Raw genomic sequence first — 21,595 nt, 5'->3', positions numbered from 1 at the left:
TACCTGATCAGAGAGTGGTGGGGCAAGACGACCAATAAACCGACGTTTGCTGTTGAATAACAACTTTGGCAATACCATGAGATAAATTTTTGAATTACGATTATAACGAGTTATTTAAATGTTTAGCAATTTCGCTTCTACGTCCGCGACGCATTGAAAACAGTATATTCCGCTTGATGTTAATAATTGATGGCTGATTCAGTACATTGGTGTCTTTAAGTTGAGACGCCGAAGCTCTTATTATATCCACAAAACTGCCCTTCTACCCAGTATGCTTTCATAAATAGTGTTGGGAAATTTAAGTCATGTAGTTATATTGAGGTAGAATTTAACTAGAACCTCTTGGAGAAGAGACGAGCAGTTTAGTTTGCATGAGCATCTAAAATGGCTGTTTATTCCGCCGCATGGCTGTCTATTCTGCCCCACGGCTAGATTTAAACATGTTGCTCCCAGGTGCCACTAACGCCTTGCTCAAAGTATTCATAAAAAACGTTATCTCACCCCGCATGTGACATCTACTCATCTGTACCCCCTCGGATTGCTGGACAAGCCTTGCCGCCTTGGATACTGTCCCTGTCTTCCATACTGTCCAGCTCCGTTACCATCTTGTGACCAAGGCGAGTTCGCGGACATGCCTGGACTCTCATTTGATCTGCCACTGTTATAACTCTCCTGCCTTTCGTAGCCACCCCTCTGTGGTTGTGGTGGCTGTGGGCTCCCTCCCGGGCTCATCCCAGGGCTCCTCCCTTGCGGTTGTCCTTGTACTTGATCCAGTGAACTTTGTGACGAGCTGTTGCTCTTTGCGCCGCCCCATAATCTCTGCTTCAGTCGATCCTGTGCCGAACCTGCGCTGGTCGTGGGCTGTAAGGCGGGCGAATTCTGGTATGACCCATCCCTCTGACTCGGCAACGGCCGCGCAGCCACGTATTCCTGTTGTTGCTGCCCTCTTTGCATTCCACCACCGGCTCGTAGCGCTGGAGATCCACCTGGTCTCCCTTGCCTCAAGCTTTGATTAACTGGAAGCGGTGCGGGGGAACCCGAGGAAGCCTTGTTGTCCCATAAGCTCGTTAGCTTGTTGCCGCTGCTACCCGCATTCGCAAGATTGCCATATCCAGCTCCGACAGGTGCGCCGTAGTTTTGTTGTTGAACCTGCGGGGGTGGAGCGGCTTTTGGGTCGGGTGGCAGCCAAGGTGGAAAGGCTCCGCCCTTCTCGATGTAGTAGGCGCGTAGGACCCTGCAGATGTGTGTATCGTCTGGGGTATCGCCGTCAGCTTCTCCAGCCGGGAGGAGGTTGCGAAGAGAAGCATAGCGGGTGGATGTCGTGGTGAGGAGGTTGGAAAGGTAGGATGACATGATTGCGTGTTGCCAAAGTTGCTGTGCCCATGCAAGTGGTCGTTGTTGCGTTCAGTAGTTGAGAGGTGACTTCTGTTAAGAAGTAAAGCTTTGAAGGCAACGAAGGTGCTCTGACCTTCTGATCGCCGTGTTGAAGGAGGCGGTTGTGAATGAGGACGGGATTGTTGTCTCAAGTGCTTCACCGAGGTGGGTAGACTCGTACAAAGTTGGAAGGTGGGGTTACGTAGCGGCTGTTACTGGTCGATTAAGGTTTCGCATCCAAGTGCTCCACCCAGATTTAAGGCCTGGCGCGGGATGCATATACTAAAGATTCATGGAGAACAACAAAAGCTGAAGGAGTTTATTACTCAATGATTGTCTTGAATTATCTTTGCACTCTCGCGATTGCATGGAATTGTTTTCTGGTATCAACGTATGCTCCTATCAAACTATTTACAATCCCATGACACTCCTTGGCGACAGTTCTCATGTAGTAGTTGCGCGTGCCTCACCCTCAACCTCATACTCGACTTCCATCTTGGCGGTCTTCCTTGGCCTGCCCTTTGGCGCCGCTGGGCGCTTCCTCTTGGGACCAAGCTTCTTTGCGATATCCTCCTCATCGCTGTTGCTCTCACTGTCCTCATCATCATCCTCATCTTCGTCAGTGCCCTCCTCAGCATCGCTTCCTAGCCAGTCCTCGAGATCTCCCAGATCTTCTTCATCTTCGCCCAAGTCGCTGACATACTCGACCATGCCAACACCTTCCTCCTCCTCCTCCATTTCTTCGTCCTCCTCCTCTTCGATTCCCTCGTCCATATCCTCGTCTCTGGTACCCTCACCCTGTCGCTCAAGGCCCTTGAGTACCTTCTTCCAGATAGACTCGCTGACGTTCAATGGCTGGTCACCGTATGCGCCGCTCCTCAATCGCTCAATCAGCTCCCTCTCAATGGCCCTCTCAACCTTCGCAGCAGCAAGCGCCTTCCTCTCTCTCGTCTCTTCTCTTCTCCTGACCTTAGGAGCAAGCTTTGGAACAACCCTCTCGCCTAACCTCTCGTCCTCCTTTGCCAGTCTCCTCATGCGAATGCCGACTTGTGTCAACCTCGTGAGTCTTTGCTTGCACTTGTGTGCCAGGAATTTTGGCCAGTATATTAATCTCTCATCGACCTGCTCGAGCGCTTTGACGTAGTTTTGCGACAGCTTTATCCTCTCCCACAGCTTTGACGGCATGTGAGCACGTTCGATTGTCTTCATGTAGAGGTAGAGGGTGCCCGTATCGGGATTCGAGCGGACAGTGGCATATCGCGAGTTGGCCAGAGGGCATGATTGTCTGTTGCAGAGACCAGTGACATTGTATTCGTTGCGACAGAAGTTCTTCTCTTTCGTAGTTCTGGAAAACATTAGTTTTGATTTATCACGAGACTGGAGGTTCGCTATACTTGAGTTTGAACGAGCAAAACTGCTGGTTGATAACCTGCCAGACGATTTCGTCTGAAGACATTTTTGAAACGGTGAACCTATTCGAAGGTTCTGAAAACCGATTTTAGAAGTTTGCACAGTAGCCTCCTACTATTTCGTTGTGATGATTTGAGGCCGTGAAAAAGGTTGTAGATTTCCTCGCTGATAAGAAATATTTCTGTCTGGGGAACTTTTTTCGGATCAATACACAATTCCAGGCAACAACAAATCCCCGCCAGGCCGCCAGCCTTATCTAGATGTAGGTACGAGTACGTACCAACTACCAGCCAAATCAATCCCTGGCGCATCGCAAAGTCTCAGCCTTGCCAATCCAACTTCAAACATCGATATTTACATCGCATTTGTATGATATGTTGCGCCAATGAAGCGAAATGTTACTCTTATAGCACGGCGCGGTGCGCAAGCGACTCTACTCAGTTACCTGCGTAATGCATCGCGGGCCAGCTCAAGGGTTGGGCTGGATTTCTTGAATCCATCACATAATATCCCTCCCAGGCGCCGATGCTTTCACAGTACAATACAGGGACAACAAAATCGGGAAAGCGTTGGTCGTGGCATTGTTTCGTTCTTTAATGATACCATTTATGCAGTTTCAACGGCTCCGGGCAGGGCGGGGATTGCCATTATTCGAGTTTCTGGGACTGGATCTTCAGATGTGAGCGACTCTGCTCAAAGGAGCGCACTCTGAGTTGCCATTCTAACTGCCGTAGGTATATCGTGCATTATGCCCCTCGAGAGCAACCCCTAAACCCCGATACGCCACTCTACGGACTCTTTACGAACCAAACACCACCAACAGCTCCAAGCCGAGCGTTCTCGACTCAGACGCCCTCGTCCTCCACTTCCCCTCGCCGAAAACCGTCACTGGCGAAGAAATGCTGGAGCTGCACATCCATGGCGGCTCTGCAACAGTGAAAGCCGTTTTATCAGCAATCTCACACTGCAAATCTACTTCTACGATCCGCTATGCAGAGCCTGGAGAGTTCACAAGACGAGCATTCCAGAACAACAGACTTGATCTGGCACAGGTGGAGGCGCTGAGTGACACCTTATCCGCGGAGACAGAGCAGCAGCGTAGAGCGGCTGTGAGGGGAAACTCTGGCACTCTGGGGAGGACTTATGAAGGCTGGCGACAGCAGCTTCTTGAGGCGCGGGGAGAGTTAGAGGCGCTGATCGACTTCTCCGAGGATCATGACTTTGCGGACTCAGATCCGGATTTGTTGAAGAATGTGGGAGCTGCTGTTGAAAATATACGGGCTTCTATCAAGGCGCATGACGAAGGGAGTCGGCGTGGTGGAATGCTGCGGAAGGGTATCAGAATATCGATGCTTGGACCTCCCAATGCTGGGAAGAGCTCGCTACTGAATCGAATTGTCGGCAGAGAGGCTTCGATTGTCAGTACCGAGGCGGGGACGACGAGAGATATTGTCGAAGTTGGCCTTGATATCGAAGGGTATCTGTGCACTTTCGCTGATACGGCGGGGCTGCGGTCACCCTCGTCTGGAATTGACGGTGAACCCGCCACGATAAGAGACCGCATTGGAGAAGTCGAAGAAGAGGGGATCAGAAGAGCTAAAGCGAAGGCTGCGGAGTCTGATCTAATTATTGTGATGGCTTCGGTGGAGGCTTCAAATGGGCAGGAAGAGTGGGAAATACGCTACGATACGGAGGCTCTCGACATTGCCACCAAAGCGGAGCAATACGTGGTAGTCGTCAACAAAACCGACATTATCCCCGACACTACCTTCGCTCGGATCCTCCACAGGTTCAAGTCCTCACTGCCTTCAGTCCCAGAGAACAAGATCATTCCCATTTCATGCAAATCGGATCTTATATCGACACCCTCAGCTAAAGATGCGGGTAACATCTCATTCCTAATTTCTAACCTCACATCCTCCTTCCAATCCCTTACCACCCTTGGCGATGAAGACCTGTACGGAGTTACAGAGCGCCAGCGTCAACTTCTCTCAAGATGCGATGAATACCTGTCCCTGTATGAGAGCGAGACTCAAGAAGCTGATATGTCGCTGGATTTCGATATTGTGGTGGCTGCCGAGCATCTGAGAACCGCGGCGAATAATCTTAGTAAACTTACAGGCCGAGGTGAGGGTGGGGACGTGGAGGAGGTATTGGGAGTAGTATTTGAGAAGTAAATCTTGCTGTCGTCCGGTCAAATGATACAATGCTAACAATCAACAGATTTTGTGTGGGGAAATAGACAATGGACTTGTGTGTGAGAAGTGAGATTATCTATTGATGCAATCTATGCAAATACATATTCTAAAACAAAAACTATCCGCGATGCCATGAAAATATCCAATGCCAGTGAAATCAAATGCGTAACTCCGTCCCAAATGTCCGTCCATATGCGTCTATTGATGTGTATGCCGATGCCGATGCCGATGCCGATGCCGATACCGATGCCGATGCCGATGCCGATGCCGATGCTGATGCCAATGCCAATGCCAATGCCAATGCCAATGCCAATGCCAATGCCAATACCAATACCAATACCAATGCTGATGCTGATGCTGATGCCCCAGGATAATGCCAGCCAATGCTCCAACCTCTCAAAAACGGAAGAAAAGAAGCAGTCTAATAATTGCGATGCGATGCGAGAATTACGGCGCTAGTACGCCATGCTGAAAATGCGATGAAAATGCGAACAATGACGATGATGATTGCTGAGTGACTCGATGCTTCAGCTCTATCCATAACTCCGACAATGCGCGTAGTAATAATATAGCGTAAGGATGAAAACATAATTTCGAATGAAGTAGTGTTCAGGACGCCAGCGAGAATGCCGCGAGGAGAGATATGAGATCTTATTTTTGTAACGCCAAGTTTGACCCAAGCTCGATGATTGAAAGCCGCGTGACAACAAAGTAAGAGATTCTTAGTTGTAGCCTCCGCGTCCGTCCTCGGGCTCATCATCGTCGGGTCCGCGGTTGTAGCCGCCGCGGCCTTGGTTCGTCATCTGCTCGGTGGTAGATGAAGCGGATGATCTGTCCAGGAGGGCACAGCCAAAGGTGGCCGAAGAGATGGTTGATGAGGTGAAAGACATTGTGATGGGATAGTTGAGTGATTTCAGGGGTGTGTATAAGTCTGATATGGTTGGAAGAAGTTGGAGATATGTAAGTGATGAGTGTGTTTGAGGTAAGAAGGGTTGATGATGGTGTGAATGTGAGAAGTGTAATGAAGATGCTGATGCTGATGGAGAAAAAGAGAGGAATCATGGAGGAAGTCTACGAGCCATATATACTACTCATGTGGATGAGGCCCAGGCAACAGTTCCCCTGCGGAACCCCAAATCTGGTGAGGAACTCGCGGCATTTCGTCACACACTCAGCCCTATGCCCACGCCGACGTAGACATGGCAACCCTGCAGGCACTCGCCCTCCAATTACAGAGCGAAGCGGCGTCCTTTCCAGGACTCGGTATTGCGCGGGATCTAGTCAGCGCAGCACAAGCAGGCATTAGAAACGTGGCTGGCGGGGTGGGATCTCAGGGAGTCTATTTCGGCACCGGTATTGTGGTCGTATGGGCCACATGGTCGTACTCGTAATCTCACTCTGTGATATGTACGAGTACCAACTTAGGCGGCCGGGGGCTGCAGGTACGATAACTTAGACCCAAATTCGGAGTTGTGGATCTGCGCTGTAGCAGCTCTAATGTGGCAGTGTATGGGTGAAAGGGGAATAACACGAGTCTTTTTCCATGATTCCGTAAGCCACCAGAACGCAAAGTAACACGATTTAGCATGTTGCTGCGTGCTGCGCTCTATTTTAGCGATGACAGGGAAGTCGAGATTCCGGATGGGATTGGTCGACATACGCGTTGGATGGGGTCCATAAGATGGCTGAGGTGATTGGTGCGGCCCTTCTCTCGAGCCGACGGGACGCCCGCAATGGCAGGTCATCGGCGGCAGACCCCTAGAGAAGGAACAAGCGCTATACACAAGAGCATTGCGCTTAATAATTTCGGCTAGCTTGCAAGGGGCCCATTTCTATTTTTGGTCCCCAGCCTCAAATGCTGTCAGCAAGGTGATGGCAGTGCTTTTACAGTATCACTGCAGCGATTTATGCCAGAAGGATGACTAACCTGATGACCGGTGGCTGGTGCGGTTTCAAATACGAAGATTTGACCGTGTCGCGGTAGTCATAGGTGTTTCAACTCGGGCCGTTAAGGCTTCAGCTGTGTCAAATGTCCCGTATTTCCTGCAGTTATCATTAAGGTAGAAACATTTTGATTTTCTAGCAACCACGAAACAAGCACCAAGATTCGAGTCCTATGTGCATTCGCTCGACTGCAGATTGTTTCATTCTTGATTTGGAAGTGTTGCCTTGGGGTGGCTGCCACTGTTTTCTGCCCCTGTACCGGGACAGTGTTGTATTTCTTTGGTAATGTCGTCCACCGAGAAGGATGAAGGATGCCTCTGTTTGATGTCAATGGCAAGGCATACTGATTTGCCTTGCCAGAGATCCTTCGAGGCCAACTCAAGGCGGCTCCGATGACTCCGATGAGGGATTCTCAAGGATCGCTGAGAGAGGCGCTTGCCAAGGCTTGGACAGCAGTAGAGTAGTTCAAGAGGACCTTGTTAATTGAACGCCTGACAACTAGTGAGAAGACCAAATAGTTATATCAGATTCTCAGTTGGGACTGAAGCTGTTCATGTCACGTGTTCGATATTCTCATGTAGATGTCTCACATATAGAACTATATAGGCTTAGTTTACTCACCGAGTGCAACATCCTGGCGTTGGCTCAGGACGTTGCTCTCCAGACAATATACTCTATTGAAGCCATCCATTGATATATCAGTTGCTTGACCGCTCCGGTGATTTGTACCCTAGCGCCCAACTGAGACAGATCAAATCAGTTTCCATAAATGGTTGTGTTCGAGCTGTGTGAATTTGTCCGAAGTTCTCATAATGGTGGGCATGGTGCGGTATGTGATAAGATTGTTGATATTGTAGAGACTATCAGAAAGCAGCGTCGCAATTTCGTTGCTGGGGTAATACCAACAAGGAGATTATCGCTATGAAGTTCAAAAGATTTGGAGTATTGCTGTGGGTCGTGGGGCGTGGAGCGATTGTGATGCTATCAACAGTGGAAGTCTCCTTTTCGTCAAAAGGGGCCTGAATAAAGCCAGGCCGTTGCAAAGTCCGTCCACCCACAACCAACAAACGCGAACATAATTTCTTCATACAGCTTGATCGTAATAGTCTGTACTCTTAGAACGTAGTTATAATAGTATACTTTCTCTCTCCCAAGTCTGTTGTTGCTCGGTGATTTGCTAGGGGGATTCAGGAAGATATGTAGAAGATGGACGCAGCGTCTCCGTGGAAACAACTTTGAATAGCAGACACATAGCAGAGATGCAGCTAGATTGAGGGGATAGTATTTACTCCCAGAAGTGAACTGCTAGTGCGCTGCTTGCCTACCTGTGAAGCTTTTAGTAACATTTCAACTTCACCTCCTTTCGGTCAATACCACAACCACTACCAAATTACTTACAACAACAACAAACACATCCTACCTCTTATTACTTTCTATCAAAGGTCTATAGTTATACATTATATATAACCTACATAATCTCACCCTCGAGAATGTCGGACAGGCCACAACCAAAGACAGTAGCCACAGGGAAAACTAAGATTGCTGCGGATGGAAGGACCATATCCATCCACCACCCGAATCCGACGGGGGAAGTAAGGACTCGGAAAGAGTACCGCTCTCTTAAGAATGAAAGGGTGAACTTGCTCCCAGTAAAGTATAAAGCAGAGGACAGTAATCCCCAGAACGGGCACTTCCAGTGTCCCGTGGACGGCTGTGTCCAGGTGTTTACCAGGAAGGCCGGCCTCTATAATCACATGAAGAGGGTAAGTTGCACTTGAATATTCGTAAGGAAGTACTAATAATAAATAGAAGAACGGCCATTTGCAGGATACTCTCCACGATAATGGCGACGGGACATTCAGCAGAGTCAACGGGCCACAAGGGTTGCTAAGGCAGAATGTCGAACAACAGGATGCTGAACAACAGGATGCTGAACAACAGGATGCCGCAGCTAAAGACGATATGAGAGTCGAGAGACCCGAATTTAATGACGGCCACCCCCAAGATCAGATGGATGTATTCGGTGCAGCTCACAGCCCCGAGGCTGACCTCCGCGTGGTAGAAGATGAAATTCTCCCCTACCTACCTTATAAACCAGCCCCTAGCACCCCTCATGTTAGCCCTGAGCCTGGCATCCGCGCGATAGAAGATCCTGAGTTAGGACACGGCGAAGTCAGAATTGATATTTTTGAGAGACTTGGCTTCACGGACGACTTTCCGACGGAGGAGGAAATGCCCGTTGAGCTACGCGAAAAATACCGACTATTTAGGTATATTACCGGCGAGGAATTGTTGAGCCAGACCATTCCGGAAAATCCTTGGGAGTAATCTCTCGGATAACGTTTACCGTTCTGCTTTGGTTGGAGTTACGGAGGTCAGGCGGGGGGAAGAAGGTTAGGCGGGAGTTCGTTTTGTATTCGAGCTGGGGAGTGTGTCATCTGGATTTTCGAGCTGTTTTTTTTGTGCTTAGTATTCGAGTTGGCGAGTTTGTTTTTGATTTTAGAGAGCTGTGTTTTTCTTGTGCTTGGTTTTCGAGTTGGCGGTTTGTTTTCTGGATTTTCTACGGCTGTTATTTCGTGCTTGGTTCTCGAGTTGGCGGGTTGTTATCTGAATTTTCGACTGCTGTTATTTTATGCTTGGTTTTCGACATGAGGGGATTGTGATCTGGATTTGCGACTGTTGTGTTTTTCGAGTCGGGAGGTTCATTACTTGGATTGTCCATAGTGTTTAGGTGAACCAGAAAGGATAATTAAGAGTCACGTCACTCTACTGCATCGGCATTAACATTGTGTTTCATTATATTGACAGAACAACTCTCCTATGTGCTGCATCACCGCGTGATTTCTCTGACCATCCTCAACCACAGTCTAATTCCAAATCCATTCAATTTAGCTGCCCCCTCACTCCCCATCCCTGCCCCTCCTTTCTCTCGGCCTGGTGTCCGGGCTTCGCTCTCTCCTCCTCCTTTCTCTGCTGTGACTCCTGTTCCGACTGCGATCCCTCTGCCTATTATCTGGACTCCTCTCTCGTCGTCTCCGTTCTCTGCTGTGGCCCCTATCCCTGCTGCTCCTCCTTTCCTGACTCGATTTCCGGACTCTCTGTGATTCTCTATCTCCATCGCCCCGTCTATCCGGACTCCTGCTCCTTTCTGTTTTATCCCGATGCCGATACCTGTCACTCCGCTCGTGACGATAGCCTCTTGAACTTGAACGGGGCCTATCTCTCTGACTGTGGTGATGGCGATGCCTGGGCCTGGGCCTTCTGTGACCCCTATCATCACCACGCCTGGATTTGCGTTCGTCCGCCACGGCCAAGCCGCTAGGTGCCTCCCCTTCCAATCCTTCATCCAACACGAGTTTCTGGTCATTATCACCAACGGCACCAACAAATCCTCCAAACCTCCCCTGCCCCTCCGTCTCCTGGTCTCCAGGCTCAACATCCTGCACCGCCTTGCTTATTTCCCGCTGTCCAACAGGCGTGGCATTCGCATCGCTAACTCTCTCCTTCACCGGCAATCCCAGGGCGCGAGCAAGGGCATCCTCCTCAGCCTCCTTAATCGCCTTGATCTCCTCCTTCCTCAGCCTCTGCTTCTTCTCCTCCTCCGTCTCTCCGTCTTCCGCCATAGCGTCGTCGGCCTTGGCGTACCAGTTTAAGTCGCGGTTCTTCTGCCACCGACCTACAGGAGCCATGAGCGAGTGGCCCAGGTAGTTTTCGCGCCGAGTCGAGGACTCGACGTCGGACCATTTGAAGTCGACGCCGCCGCGGGAGCCTTCTTTGCGGATGGACGAGACGAGATCCATGGTCGATCTGGGTCCGAAGGGTGTGTGGGTTTGTTAAGTATTGCTCAGTAATGAGTTGAGCCTCAATTCCACGACGAGAATGGCTTATTCTGCTGATTTAGGGCTTCGAATCCTTCGGTATTGGATTGATAGTTTTATGACGACAGTACTCGGAGCGCGGTCGAATTATTTACCGGTCGAGGTACACAAGTGGGGTATCCACCGGGGGGCTTACGAAGGATTTCAAAGCATTTATTTTAAGTACAGAGAGAGGTGGGGCTATATTGAACATGATAACAGCCTATTATTGCCTGTATAGATTTAACTGCCTCCTATAAAGCTAAGTACAACCCAGTGCTCATTAAAACGCGTAAATTCAAGTAACACCTTTCCATCCACGCCATGCCCTTACTCGTGTCATCTATGTTGAACCCTCGACCGTGTCCTTCCCCTTCAGTCCTTCTCCCTTCTTTCTCACGATCTTTCTCGGCAGTACCTCTACCTTCCTGGACAACAGGAACCTCAGTTCAGGACTAACGATTTTTCGCTGCTGAATAGCGCTTGATTCCGGGCCCGCAGTTTTATCCTTGCCCTTGGGATTCGGGGCATTAGCCTCTGCCGCCGCCGTGCTGGTGTCGGTCCCGCTCGTTCTTCCGGTTGGTGGATTGGATGGAGACGAGCTTGATCGTGGATTAAGGGTTGGTCTTTGGCGTAATCGAGGAGTTGGAAAGTTTGATTTCTTGTCTATGGACTCAAGTGTGCGCTCGAAGCGGCGGAAGAGTGCTTCAGCACGGATGAGAATAGCTTCCAGATCGAGCGTGTTGGAGAGTTCGTTGACTGAGGGAGAGTTAGTAACCGATCTTGCATAATTCGACGAGGAAAATATCATACCATATTTCAATACCTCATCGAACTGCTTGAGGTGATCAATAATAACGCTCCGGTGCTTGTCAAGGATCGCCAGAGCAACGAAGAGATGGAAATTGCTCGAAAGATAATCCGTCCACAACACTTCCCATAAATGAAGAATATCAAGCCAAGGAAATTCGCGCTTATACCAGACAAGGAGCATCCGGAAGAAGAAGAAAAAGTTGGTGCTGTCGGCGGATTGAAGGTGAAGATAGAGTTTTGGGTCCATGAGCTGAACAAGATGGTCGAGAGCAAGGAGCTGTGCACGCATTCCCGACTGGTCGCGAAGGAAGTTTCGTTCCATCCGATCCATGAACTTCGTGAACGCCCAAAACGCAACAGCGTCATCTTGCATAACAGCGTAGATTGGAGCCAGAAGATCGGACATTCCTTGGACATATCCAAGGTCCTGATTATACTCATTGTAGGTGAGCAACATGTCTTTCAACTGTTCAAGATGGACATTCGTGCCGGCTTCAGAGAATGGAGAATTCGGGTCTGGATGGGGAGTGTCTTCGCCGGCAAAGATTGGCACATTTCGGTCGGTGCGATGAACATCTTTCTCGATGCGGTTCCGTTGCTCCCTCCACCACTCCCCAACTTCACCGGATCCACCGAGGTTCTCAAGCTTCTCCCACCAAGCACCCTTGAGCCTGACATATTCGTCACGTAAGCTTGCTATTTCTGCCTTGCGGTCATCTGCAGAGCTGTCCCAGCGATGGACACCCAAGAGAAACAACCATGCTTCCTTCCGGACTCCGTCTTCTGTGTCGAGGCCGCCGTGGAAGATACGTTCTTTAACCTCATCAACGGTAACACTTAGTTTTCCAGTAGCTTTGTCGAAAAATCCTTTCCACTCTGTAAGTGTGACAGGCTTCCTCTTCTGTTTCATACTCAGGCCTGTCATCTCCGTATCGAGCAGTTCAAATTCTCCCACACCTGTCTCCTCCATTTCAAGAACATCTCTCGCGGTCCATATTCGCTGATTCCGGTCTCTTTCGCTCTGTTCTTGTATCCCCATTGCCCAACGAGCAAGATATACCCTGGCACCATCAAATTCCTCTTGAATCGTCTGAACCTCGGGGTTCCGTAAAAGTCTCCTCATCTGTGGAGGGATTCTATTATCTTCAACCACAGTCTCGGCAGTTCTTCTGGCAAACGTCGTAACCTTGCTGAACTGATTCATGATGTTCCACCCTGTCTCTTTTAACAATTTGGTGACCGGATCCATACCGCCGTCATCTCTCGACGACGAAGATCTTTCACGGCTGCCAAAGCCAGCACCCCGCGCGCCGCCGATGCGCATACCAGAGCCGGCAGAGTTGGACGCCCTCCGTACTATGCTGTCTGTCACAGGATTCTCACCAAACGCCTCTTTGTCCTCCTTACTAGGCTCAATAAGGTATATATTAGGTTCGGCACCGCTCCGTTCAACCGTCACATATCTCTTGATCCACCGGAGGACTTCGTCGCCGCCCCAGAACATCTCACCATGCGCGCCGAATGGATCAAAACTTTCCCGTGTTCTCCGCTTCTTCTGCAGTATAGTGGACTGACACTCGCTGTCGTGGAAGAATAGAGCGGGAAAACTGTCGCCTGCTCGGCTGTTGATTATAACACTTCCAAACCACCATCCTAGACTTGGGGGGCGGACAAGCAGAGAATAAATCTCGCTGACGGGTATGGCAAACGCATAGGGCCCGACAGTAGGCCCGTGGGAAGTCGCAGTCGGCGGAGGAGGGACTAGGTATGACTGCTTGGGTGGAGAGTCCCCCTCTGAGAGGTCAACCTTGACGTATATGTCTCGCGAATCGCCGAGGGAGCTTTCGGGAAGCCATGCGAGTAAGAGGGATGGAGCAACGGTGCTCTTTTTGGAGGCCGATGAGGATGACGACGTTGGACGCTCTAGCTGGGGCGTCTTCTGTTGTAATAGAGCGATGTACCCAGGAATATTATCTTTTGCTGATGGGGTCGGGTGAATGTAAACCTGTCGCGGGTGTCAGTATGGTCTGAGGGCCAATCTGGCGGAGAGGCACGGATTGCACAAGAGCTGAAATATAGGGCACGAACCTTGCTTTTTGAGTAAAGAAGCTTTACACCCCGCCCAGAGCTTGTATGTGTTATCGTATTATAGTCCCCTTCCTCATCGTCGCTGAGGGCGTAGAACGAGGCTGACGGGGATGGTGGGAAGGGTTCGCTGCGCGACGTCATTGTGCCTTGGCTTAAGAGCTATAGAGCTCTGTTGTATTCAGATGGGGTTGGCGGCTTCGAATGTTTAAATGAAGTTATACACTTTTAGTCTGCTCATGTTCGTATGAGAGCTTCTATGGACCCTGTTTGAGTTTAAATTTAGAGGGTGCTGCGTGATGTTGGTCGTGACAACCACGAGGATAAACCATGGCAGGGGTGGGTTGGTGGCGGGGCATCGTCAGCTGCCGCCCCCCACAATGACAGGTCTTGCAGCGAGGCTTGCGCGTCTAATGTTCCGGGACGTAATGTCCACGTCCCCATTTTCTTTCGAATAAAACCAAATAGGGATATCTACGAATGAATCAAGATTGTTGGATATATTAATTTAACCTTAGTTACGGAGAAAGTGATCCCAGTTAGATCACTAGTGTTGCAACTACTTAATACAGCCAAGTTCACACCGAACACATAATCATGGCCTCTATCAAATAGTTAAAATGCATATCAATTCATTCACCACAAACTATTTGGTCTAATATTGATAGGGTATCATCCCGCCAAGAACGCCTTCACACTAACCCAATGGTTGCAACAAAACGAAAGAACTGTGAAGGCCCGAATTAAACCGGTGCAATACCACTGGCAGAAAGCACTTTACTCTTCTTTCGTTTCGGCTTTGGTATTCCCGGAGTCCTCGGGGCCTTATCGGCCGCCTTACTGCTCTTTCTTGTTGGCGGAATGTCGGATGCTTTCTCGTCCACAGGTGAAGCTCCAATTTTAGATGGATCTTGAAGGCCAGCCTTCTGTGCTGCAGCTCCTAAAGTGTCTTTGGTTTTGCGTCCAGTACTCGTGAGATTGAATGCACCTGGATGACCAGTAATAGGATTTTCGTCCATGTATTCGTCGCCATAGCGCATGGAAAGCTGAAAAGACTCGTCGAGCAGGCGCGCATCCATGTATGTGCTAGTTGTGCCAGCAACCTGCTTCCTGGAACCCCCTGCAGAATCAGACAGTGGGCTACTTTGCCGGCTTGTTTGGGTAGCTAGCTGCGAATCGGTTGCCTTAGGGCGTGCTGCTACCGGGGGCAGATACGTATGCCCTGACAAAGGCGTGAAATTGGGGAGGGCGTTTGCGGCTGAAACGAACTTATCGAGAGAGGTAAAAATGGACAGCTATTCAGGTTAGACTGGTGGTGGCATAGAGTGTGGGAATCTGGAGAGCCTTACCATGCGGCTGCGGACCACATCGAGGAAGGCTGGGGCCATGTAGATATTTTCGCCCATCACGAAATACGTGGAGTGGATCGTGATGTCATCTTCCTGGCCTTGCCTCTTCCTCCGTGTCTGCTTCCTGATAACCCAAACTCCAGTGCCAGTCCCAGGCGCCGTCTCGGCGGGTTCTTGTGCCACAACGTATTCCAACCCAGACATCGTCTTCAGGCGGCCTTCGAACGCTTCACGAGTTGCGACAATGTTCACCATGTTTTGGTTGTACATTGCTTGGTTCTCAAGGACCGCATTATTCGAAGTCGGATCGAAAAATGGCGATTTCGCAAAATATGGAAGCACTGAGGTACACTGTCAGTATGAGATAGTTCGGTCGAGAAGGACACAGGGCTAGGTGTAAATTACCTGAATTCGAGTGTATGCCCATCATTTGCTGCGCCCATGCCGGAGAGCGCCATTGTATTTCGTCCAAAGGCGGATCCAAAGCCCGTGTCGCCATAATGCCTTCTTGAATGCACCCACGCTTTTCACGCTGTGCTGTATGATGGTTGGCGCAATTCAGAGATAGACAGCCTTGGTGGATCTTTGGTACATGCAACAATGCAGGCGATCGACGGACCATCTGGGGAAATCTAATTAAGGTTTCGGTGTCGGAAGAATAATGACCCCACTAACCGTTCCAGTCAGCCCGCAGGTTTTAGTTGAGCCACTCGGGTCACAGACGATTCAGGTGCCCTGAAATCAGCCTGGCCAAATAGATTGGGCAGATTCACCAGCCTTACGACCCTCGAACGATCTCTCTTTATCAGTCATTCTGCTGGTCAGTCGGAGCTAAAGAAGCCTCGCCACTTCCAAAGCCTTGCTGGCCTCTCTTTGTAACACATAAATACCTTCTATTTCGGCACACAACGATGTTGTGTGTTTGACAGGCCGACGCAACTGCTATATTGTTAGGGCAGGAAAAGTTTAACATGGATTTCACGAAACTTCGAGCTCAAGCGCTGAGCTTCGGAGAGGATGAGGAAGCTGTCACAGTCAATACCCGGGCCTTAATCGACAAGGTCTTGGCGAGGTATTCTGGAGAATGGACGACACTTCGAGAGTTAATTCAGAATGCCGCCGATGCTCAGGCCGATACTGTGAAGGTTAAATTCGAAACCACGCCTTCGACGACAGTACCACTTCCCAGCAATGCAACACCATTCGACCTTCTCAAACATACGCTACTACATGCCACGCTCCGTCGATTACTCGTCTCAAACGATGGTCTGCCATTTGGAGATAATGACTGGGCAAGGCTGAAGCGTATTGCGGAGGGAAATCCGAACGAAGACAAGATTGGTGCATTTGGAGTCGGATTCTATTCCGTCTTTGCAGATTGCGAGGAACCATTTGTCAGTTCTGGGAAAAAGGCCATGGCATTCTATTGGAAAAAAGACAGCCTCTTCACAAGGCAGATCCAAGTACCAGAGGGGACACGGGACACCAGCTTCGTACTTGATTATCGCAACAACACAACTCCGGTACCCAGTCTTATTTCTATCTGCCAATTTTTGGCCACTAGCATGACATTTGTCGCCTTAAAGAACGTCGAACTGTGGCTAGATGACTGGAAGATTGCTTCCATCCAGAAAAAGGCCTCGCCAAGCAGTGGCGTGGCGATTCCAAAAGATATCGAAACCACCACAAAGGAACGGCTTATGAAGGTGGAAAGTCTGAGCAGAGAAAGCGTCCAAATGACAGCTACGTTCATGAATGTGGTTGGATGGCGTCCATCAGCTTCAGCCTCTGTTCCCAAGTCGAGTGCCTTTGGCGAAACGACGTATGGTCGCCATGCATTGGAGGCTCCGTCCATTCGCTCGTTCTTTTCTCGCCTCACTTCTTCCAGCAGCCAGAATGCTTTAAAATCGAAGGTGGCACAGGAAGCGCAAGCATTCCAAGAAATAATACTTGAAGATGTAACGAAAGAGACAACGGCAAATGTATTCCTTTCGGTAACAACAGCTGCCATCCGTACCTCTGTGACATCAACGTTTGCCACAGAACTCGAGCGTGCAACGAAGAAACCCCCTCCAAAATCCACCAGGCTTGCCCTTTTGTCATCTTTATATGACGAGGCTACGGCCTCAAAAGAGGGTATTAATGGCAACAAAATAGCCAACGGCGTCGACATTTTTGCGTCTGTCTTGCCTGGAAAGAAAAACGGAGGAAGAATATTTATTGGGTTTCCCACGAACCAAACTACTGGTGCAGGTGTCCATCTCTCTGCTCCATCGTTAATTCCAACCGTCGAACGCGAAGCCGTCGACTTGAATGCACGATGGGTTCGCACTTGGAATATGGAAATGTTGCGAGTTGCTGGCATAATCAGCCGTGTTGCGTATGGCAATGAGATGTCCGACTTGGGAAACAGGCTCCAGCGTTGGACTCAATCACGAGGGCGCCCTGGGAAGATACTTAAAGAGGACGTGGAAAAGTTTATGCCCGCAGCTTTACATATCCTGGCATCATTTACATTTGAGGACTCTACCCCCAGCGCGCAAATCTCGCAAATTATTGAGGAATCGTTCTGGACATCATTTCAAAAGGCTTCAGTGGATATTTACAGCACAAGGGGTGTTCTACCAACTACAACTGTTAGGTTGGCGATTGAAGACCTTAGCATGTTTGTGGAACGCATTCCTACCCTCCCGAAACAACTTGTTGAAACCAAGATGGTAAAGAAGCTCCGAGACTATGGGCTCATTTCCGATATTACTATTGCCGACGTTAAAAAGGAGCTTGGATCAAAAGCACTGACTACGCCACAACTCATCGCATTTATCGGCTGGATTGGTCGCAAAGCACTGGCATCAAACATTGATGTTTCGGCTATGAGAAGCCTTCTTGAAACTACTGTTGCGACTGTAGGGCAAAGTGAGAGCCAGGGAGGGATTATTTCTCTTTCAAGTATCAAATACTTCATACAGCCATCAAAAGTCCCACCAGAGTTCCCCATTCCGCAAAATACTCTTCCATATAACATCACACATGCCACCACAAATGCCGAGCTTCAAGCCTTAGGCTGGCAGCCTCTAGAAGCTTCAACATGGATTGGGTTTCTTGCCGAATCTACCAAGGGGCGTAATGGCTTGTCGAGCGAACAAGATATCACTTGGTCACCAAAATTATCCTCTCAAGTATTGGCTGTTTTGTCAAAGCAATGGGATGGGATGCCTGTGGAATCAAAAGCGATCATAATTAAGCTTTTGGCGCCATTGACAGTAATACCAACCAAACTTGGCATGAGTAAGCCGAGTGATTCCTACTTCGCAAGCATCAAGCTATTTGATGATTTACCAACTATTGTCGGTTGCCCTGGCGTCAAAGAAAAATTTCTTAGCGCTCTTGGTGTAAGGAAAACGGTTGACTTGGACACAATATTTCAGCGACTTTTGAGTCCTGTTGAATCTGGTGCCCAAGGCGGATCGGGTATTGCAGTTCCAAGGTGGAACCATGTCGACTTAATAGTGTATCTGGCAGGCGTGAAAGATGATATCCCCATCGGGGACATGAAGAAGTTGCGGGAAACACCAATATGTGCTGCTGAAGCAGGACTGGTAGGACAAGAAGCTAGCGTAGCATCTGCGAAGCGCTACAAGATATCGGAACTGTTCGAACCCAAGGCTGATCTGAGGCACCTGCAGGTACCCATTATCCAGTGGACTGGCAAGTTTGGGTACCGTCCAGGCAGTCCAGAAGCAAACTTTTTGGTCTCCCTTGGACTGAGGTCTTATCCCACAGTACACGAGTTAGTTGTAATGATGGCTTCCACGGACACGACTTTGAGAACCAAGTCAATGGCGTACTTCATCGCAAATTATGAGACCAACCAATATAGTGCGTATAGTTTGGCAAAGGCTACTAGGCCCTTCCTTCCTATAGAAGGGAAGGGGGAGGGTTTGGCGGTTCCTTCGGCATTATTCACCAACGCAAATGCGTTTATGTTTGGATTCAATGTCCTGCGGAAGGATTTAATACCCCACGCTTCGGTATGTTTTTCTCCACCATGTAACAGGCGCTGGCTAATGTGCTTCCGCAGAAACTTGGAGTTGCCGAGAACCCTCCGTTGGAGGAAGTAGTGCAACGGCTGATTAAAAATCCACCAAAAACCCAGGGCGAGGCGCGGGTTCTATTTGTATACTTTTCAACCAGAATTGGAGAAGCAGAGTTCACCCGCCATGCTGCTAAGCTCGGAGATGCCCAGATTGTTCCAGTTCCACCAAAGTCAAAGTACATTGGGAACAGCTCATTTCCAGAGAAACGAGCGGAAGGGCCCAAACATCTTGCACCCCGAATGTGCTTCATTGGGCAATTGGAAACGTATGGCGACATTTTCGACTTCGTTGACTTTGGCAGTGAGGCAAACAGGTTCCTCCTTGCTTGCGGCTCAAGCCACGAGCCTTCCAGAAGCCACATTGCAACAATGCTTGCTTCAGAGCCAGCTCGTGTACTTGGCATTGTTCAGAGTCCAGAAAAATACTTATCTCTATTGAGACTGCTTGCCATGTCACGAGCGGATTTGAAAAGGGACAAGTTGTTATGGTCTCAAATGAGAATATCACCATTCCTCCTGGCGACAAAAGAGATATCTGCCAATAACGAACCAAAAAACAGAAACTCAAAGAATCTCGTGGATCTGTTTTGCGATGACGATGATAGCAGTGCCGGCATCAAGCAGTGGGTTTTGCAGCCTGCGGCCAGAATTGTGGTTGTCGACGATTACACAACATACCAGTTGTTTAAAGGAGACCTCCTTGCCGCGCCATTGGAAGACGTCCTTGAAGAATTCTACCTTGATCTTGGTTCGGTGGCTGTAGGACAACTCGTTGAGCAGAAGATTTCCGTTGGTGATCCGCTCATCGACCAGAGTGCGAGCATGAAGATCCAGAAGAAAATTCTTGAAAGATCTAAGGTATTTTTGCATTCTTATCCATCAGACCAGCTTAAGCACTCTAAGGGATATCTCGAGAACAATCTTGTGGTGGACTATGTCACCCATATATCTATCAAGATATCCTTACGGGGATATAAGATGTCCTACAATTCGAAGCAGACCGCAGTTTTGAAAAATGATTCGCGCTCCAAGAAGATGGCCTTACATATTACATACGGAGTAGATTATTACGATATCAGCCAGGCTCTAGTCAGGAATCTGTTAAAACGACCAAATAACGAGGCTGCAACACTCTTTGAATCACTCCTTACATCTGACCTACAAGGTTTGAAGCGAAGGGGGTTCAATGTCGATCGTATCCTCAGAGCTCAAGCGGCCCAAGCTCGCATCGCCGAGGATGAGAGACAGAAGCAACTCCGAATTGAAGAGCAACAAATTAAGGAGAGGGGTGGAACAGTAAAGCAAAACCAGGTCGAAGAAGATCAATCTGGATATCGTGACTCGGATGAAGTTGATATGCCTGGAGCATTTGGCAATAACTCACCGTCTCCTGCTTCCCAGAGGAAGAGCCGAAACCTATTCTCGAGCTTCACACGAAAACTTGGTTTTGGTGATGGAGAAGCTCAACAACAGCTCCAGAGCTTTTTAGGTGGCCATGGGAGCCACTCTCGGTCGAACTCTGATTCGAAATCTAATCGCGGGCATTCGTCTTCTGGCGACGCGACCCCTGCCCCGCGCAAGCCCGGCGAGATCGAAAAAGTGAGCTCGCCTGCTGCTGTTCAGCAGAACCTAGCCAACGCAGTTCAATCCTCTCGAGCACACAACTCGTCCTCTGTATTCTCGCCACCCAGTGTCAACCAGGTCAAGGAACAATCGACATATTGTGACAGCACATCCGAGAATAATATTGCCCATATTGGAGAAGCGTCGAACGGGATGCGGATCTATGTCTCCAGAGACATGTCCGTCATGAACGAGGTCTTCCTCGCACAGAACGTTGAGCAAATACAAGCATTTTCAAAGATGCTCCACGACGTCGGCGGTATCTACAATATTCCGAGGAATGCTCTCAATATCTTTTACGACGAAGTAGGCAACACAATTGCGTTTAACCTTACCGGAAGCCTGTTTTGCAACCTGAGGTTCTTCTTGCAGCTACATTGGAACGAATATAAGAACCCTGCGGGGATTTCGAAGGCAGAGAGTTGGTGGTGGGTTGTCCTCGCACACGAATTGGCGCATAATCTTGTGAAGGAGCACAGCTCTAATCACAGCTACTATACGTAAGTATTTCTCCCCTATGGTCTGATATATTAGAGTACAACGATGAACTAACGGTCCCTGCAGCGAGATGTTCATTGCTCACTATTTTGAAAAGATGGCCGAAAGGAGACATTCACGCATGTTGCAGAATTAGAAATAGAATCGGCGTCGATGGAGAGCTGGATTATGACGACGCCATATTAATTAAACCGGGGGTTTTTGCATTTTATTCAGACGGAACTTGTATGGTCATAGTTTTGGATTTATGTTGTAGAATGGCATCGGCAGAATAGAACCTCGGATTAGTTTCTTCACCTTGGCCATAGATAATATATTAACTGAATAAGGCTTGATTTAGTAGCCATC

The 21,595-nt window shown here is 49.2% G+C and overlaps 9 protein-coding genes across 9 annotated transcripts; 3 read left to right on the top strand and 6 right to left on the bottom strand.

Annotated features, from left to right (window-relative positions):
* Positions 1-123: 123 nt before the first annotated feature.
* Positions 124-1,598, bottom strand: VC83_00325 (uncharacterized protein). The gene has a single exon (XM_024464019.1). It carries the CDS (start codon positions 1,351-1,353, stop codon positions 520-522), a length of 834 nt encoding a protein of 277 aa, XP_024328703.1. The 5' UTR covers positions 1,354-1,598; the 3' UTR covers positions 124-519.
* Positions 1,599-1,669: 71 nt separating this feature from the next.
* On the bottom strand, positions 1,670-2,944 carry VC83_00324 (uncharacterized protein). Its single transcript, XM_024464018.1, has 2 exons — positions 2,769-2,944; positions 1,670-2,719 (listed from the first exon to the last, which is right to left on the bottom strand). The coding sequence occupies exons 1-2, from the start codon at positions 2,828-2,830 to the stop codon at positions 1,819-1,821; spliced, it is 963 nt and encodes a 320-aa protein (XP_024328702.1). The 5' UTR covers positions 2,831-2,944; the 3' UTR covers positions 1,670-1,818.
* A 159-nt stretch (positions 2,945-3,103) lies between these two features.
* Positions 3,104-5,053, top strand: MSS1 (mitochondrial splicing system related protein). The gene is made up of 3 exons (XM_024464017.1): positions 3,104-3,463; positions 3,519-4,957; positions 5,008-5,053. Exons 1-3 carry the CDS (start codon positions 3,170-3,172, stop codon positions 5,024-5,026), a joined length of 1,752 nt encoding a protein of 583 aa, XP_024328709.1. The 5' UTR covers positions 3,104-3,169; the 3' UTR covers positions 5,027-5,053.
* An 18-nt stretch (positions 5,054-5,071) lies between these two features.
* On the bottom strand, positions 5,072-5,449 carry VC83_00322 (uncharacterized protein; the record flags this gene model as incomplete). Its single annotated transcript, XM_024464016.1, has 2 exons — positions 5,072-5,375; positions 5,445-5,449. 2 exons carry the CDS (start codon positions 5,447-5,449, stop codon positions 5,072-5,074), a joined length of 309 nt encoding a protein of 102 aa, XP_024328708.1.
* Positions 5,450-8,416: 2,967 nt separating this feature from the next.
* VC83_00321 (uncharacterized protein) lies at positions 8,417-9,254 on the top strand (the record flags this gene model as incomplete). The annotated part of the gene is made up of 2 exons (XM_024464015.1): positions 8,417-8,689; positions 8,736-9,254. 2 exons carry the CDS (start codon positions 8,417-8,419, stop codon positions 9,252-9,254), a joined length of 792 nt encoding a protein of 263 aa, XP_024328707.1.
* A 463-nt stretch (positions 9,255-9,717) lies between these two features.
* On the bottom strand, positions 9,718-10,897 carry VC83_00320 (uncharacterized protein). The gene has a single exon (XM_024464014.1). It carries the CDS (start codon positions 10,724-10,726, stop codon positions 9,827-9,829), a length of 900 nt encoding a protein of 299 aa, XP_024328706.1. The 5' UTR covers positions 10,727-10,897; the 3' UTR covers positions 9,718-9,826.
* A 107-nt stretch (positions 10,898-11,004) lies between these two features.
* Positions 11,005-13,982, bottom strand: GYP7 (GTPase activating protein). Its single transcript, XM_024464013.1, has 3 exons — positions 13,685-13,982; positions 11,597-13,601; positions 11,005-11,542 (listed from the first exon to the last, which is right to left on the bottom strand). Exons 1-3 carry the CDS (start codon positions 13,823-13,825, stop codon positions 11,127-11,129), a joined length of 2,562 nt encoding a protein of 853 aa, XP_024328373.1. The 5' UTR covers positions 13,826-13,982; the 3' UTR covers positions 11,005-11,126.
* A 315-nt stretch (positions 13,983-14,297) lies between these two features.
* Positions 14,298-15,748, bottom strand: MED6 (mediator complex subunit med6). Its single transcript, XM_024464012.1, has 3 exons — positions 15,436-15,748; positions 15,031-15,371; positions 14,298-14,976 (listed from the first exon to the last, which is right to left on the bottom strand). The coding sequence occupies exons 1-3, from the start codon at positions 15,650-15,652 to the stop codon at positions 14,425-14,427; spliced, it is 1,110 nt and encodes a 369-aa protein (XP_024328374.1). The 5' UTR covers positions 15,653-15,748; the 3' UTR covers positions 14,298-14,424.
* On the top strand, positions 15,749-21,588 carry VC83_00317 (uncharacterized protein). The gene is made up of 3 exons (XM_024464011.1): positions 15,749-19,061; positions 19,112-21,249; positions 21,314-21,588. Exons 1-3 carry the CDS (start codon positions 16,002-16,004, stop codon positions 21,381-21,383), a joined length of 5,268 nt encoding a protein of 1,755 aa, XP_024328381.1. The 5' UTR covers positions 15,749-16,001; the 3' UTR covers positions 21,384-21,588.
* The last annotated feature ends 7 nt before the right edge of the window (positions 21,589-21,595 follow it).

Source organism: Pseudogymnoascus destructans (assembly GCF_001641265.1).
Source record: "Pseudogymnoascus destructans isolate 20631-21 unplaced genomic scaffold scaffold_1, whole genome shotgun sequence".
Taxonomy (NCBI): Eukaryota; Fungi; Ascomycota; class Leotiomycetes; order Thelebolales; family Thelebolaceae; genus Pseudogymnoascus; species Pseudogymnoascus destructans.
The sequence above is the reverse complement of the archived record's forward strand: the minus strand, read 5'-3'. Positions and strand labels throughout refer to the sequence as shown.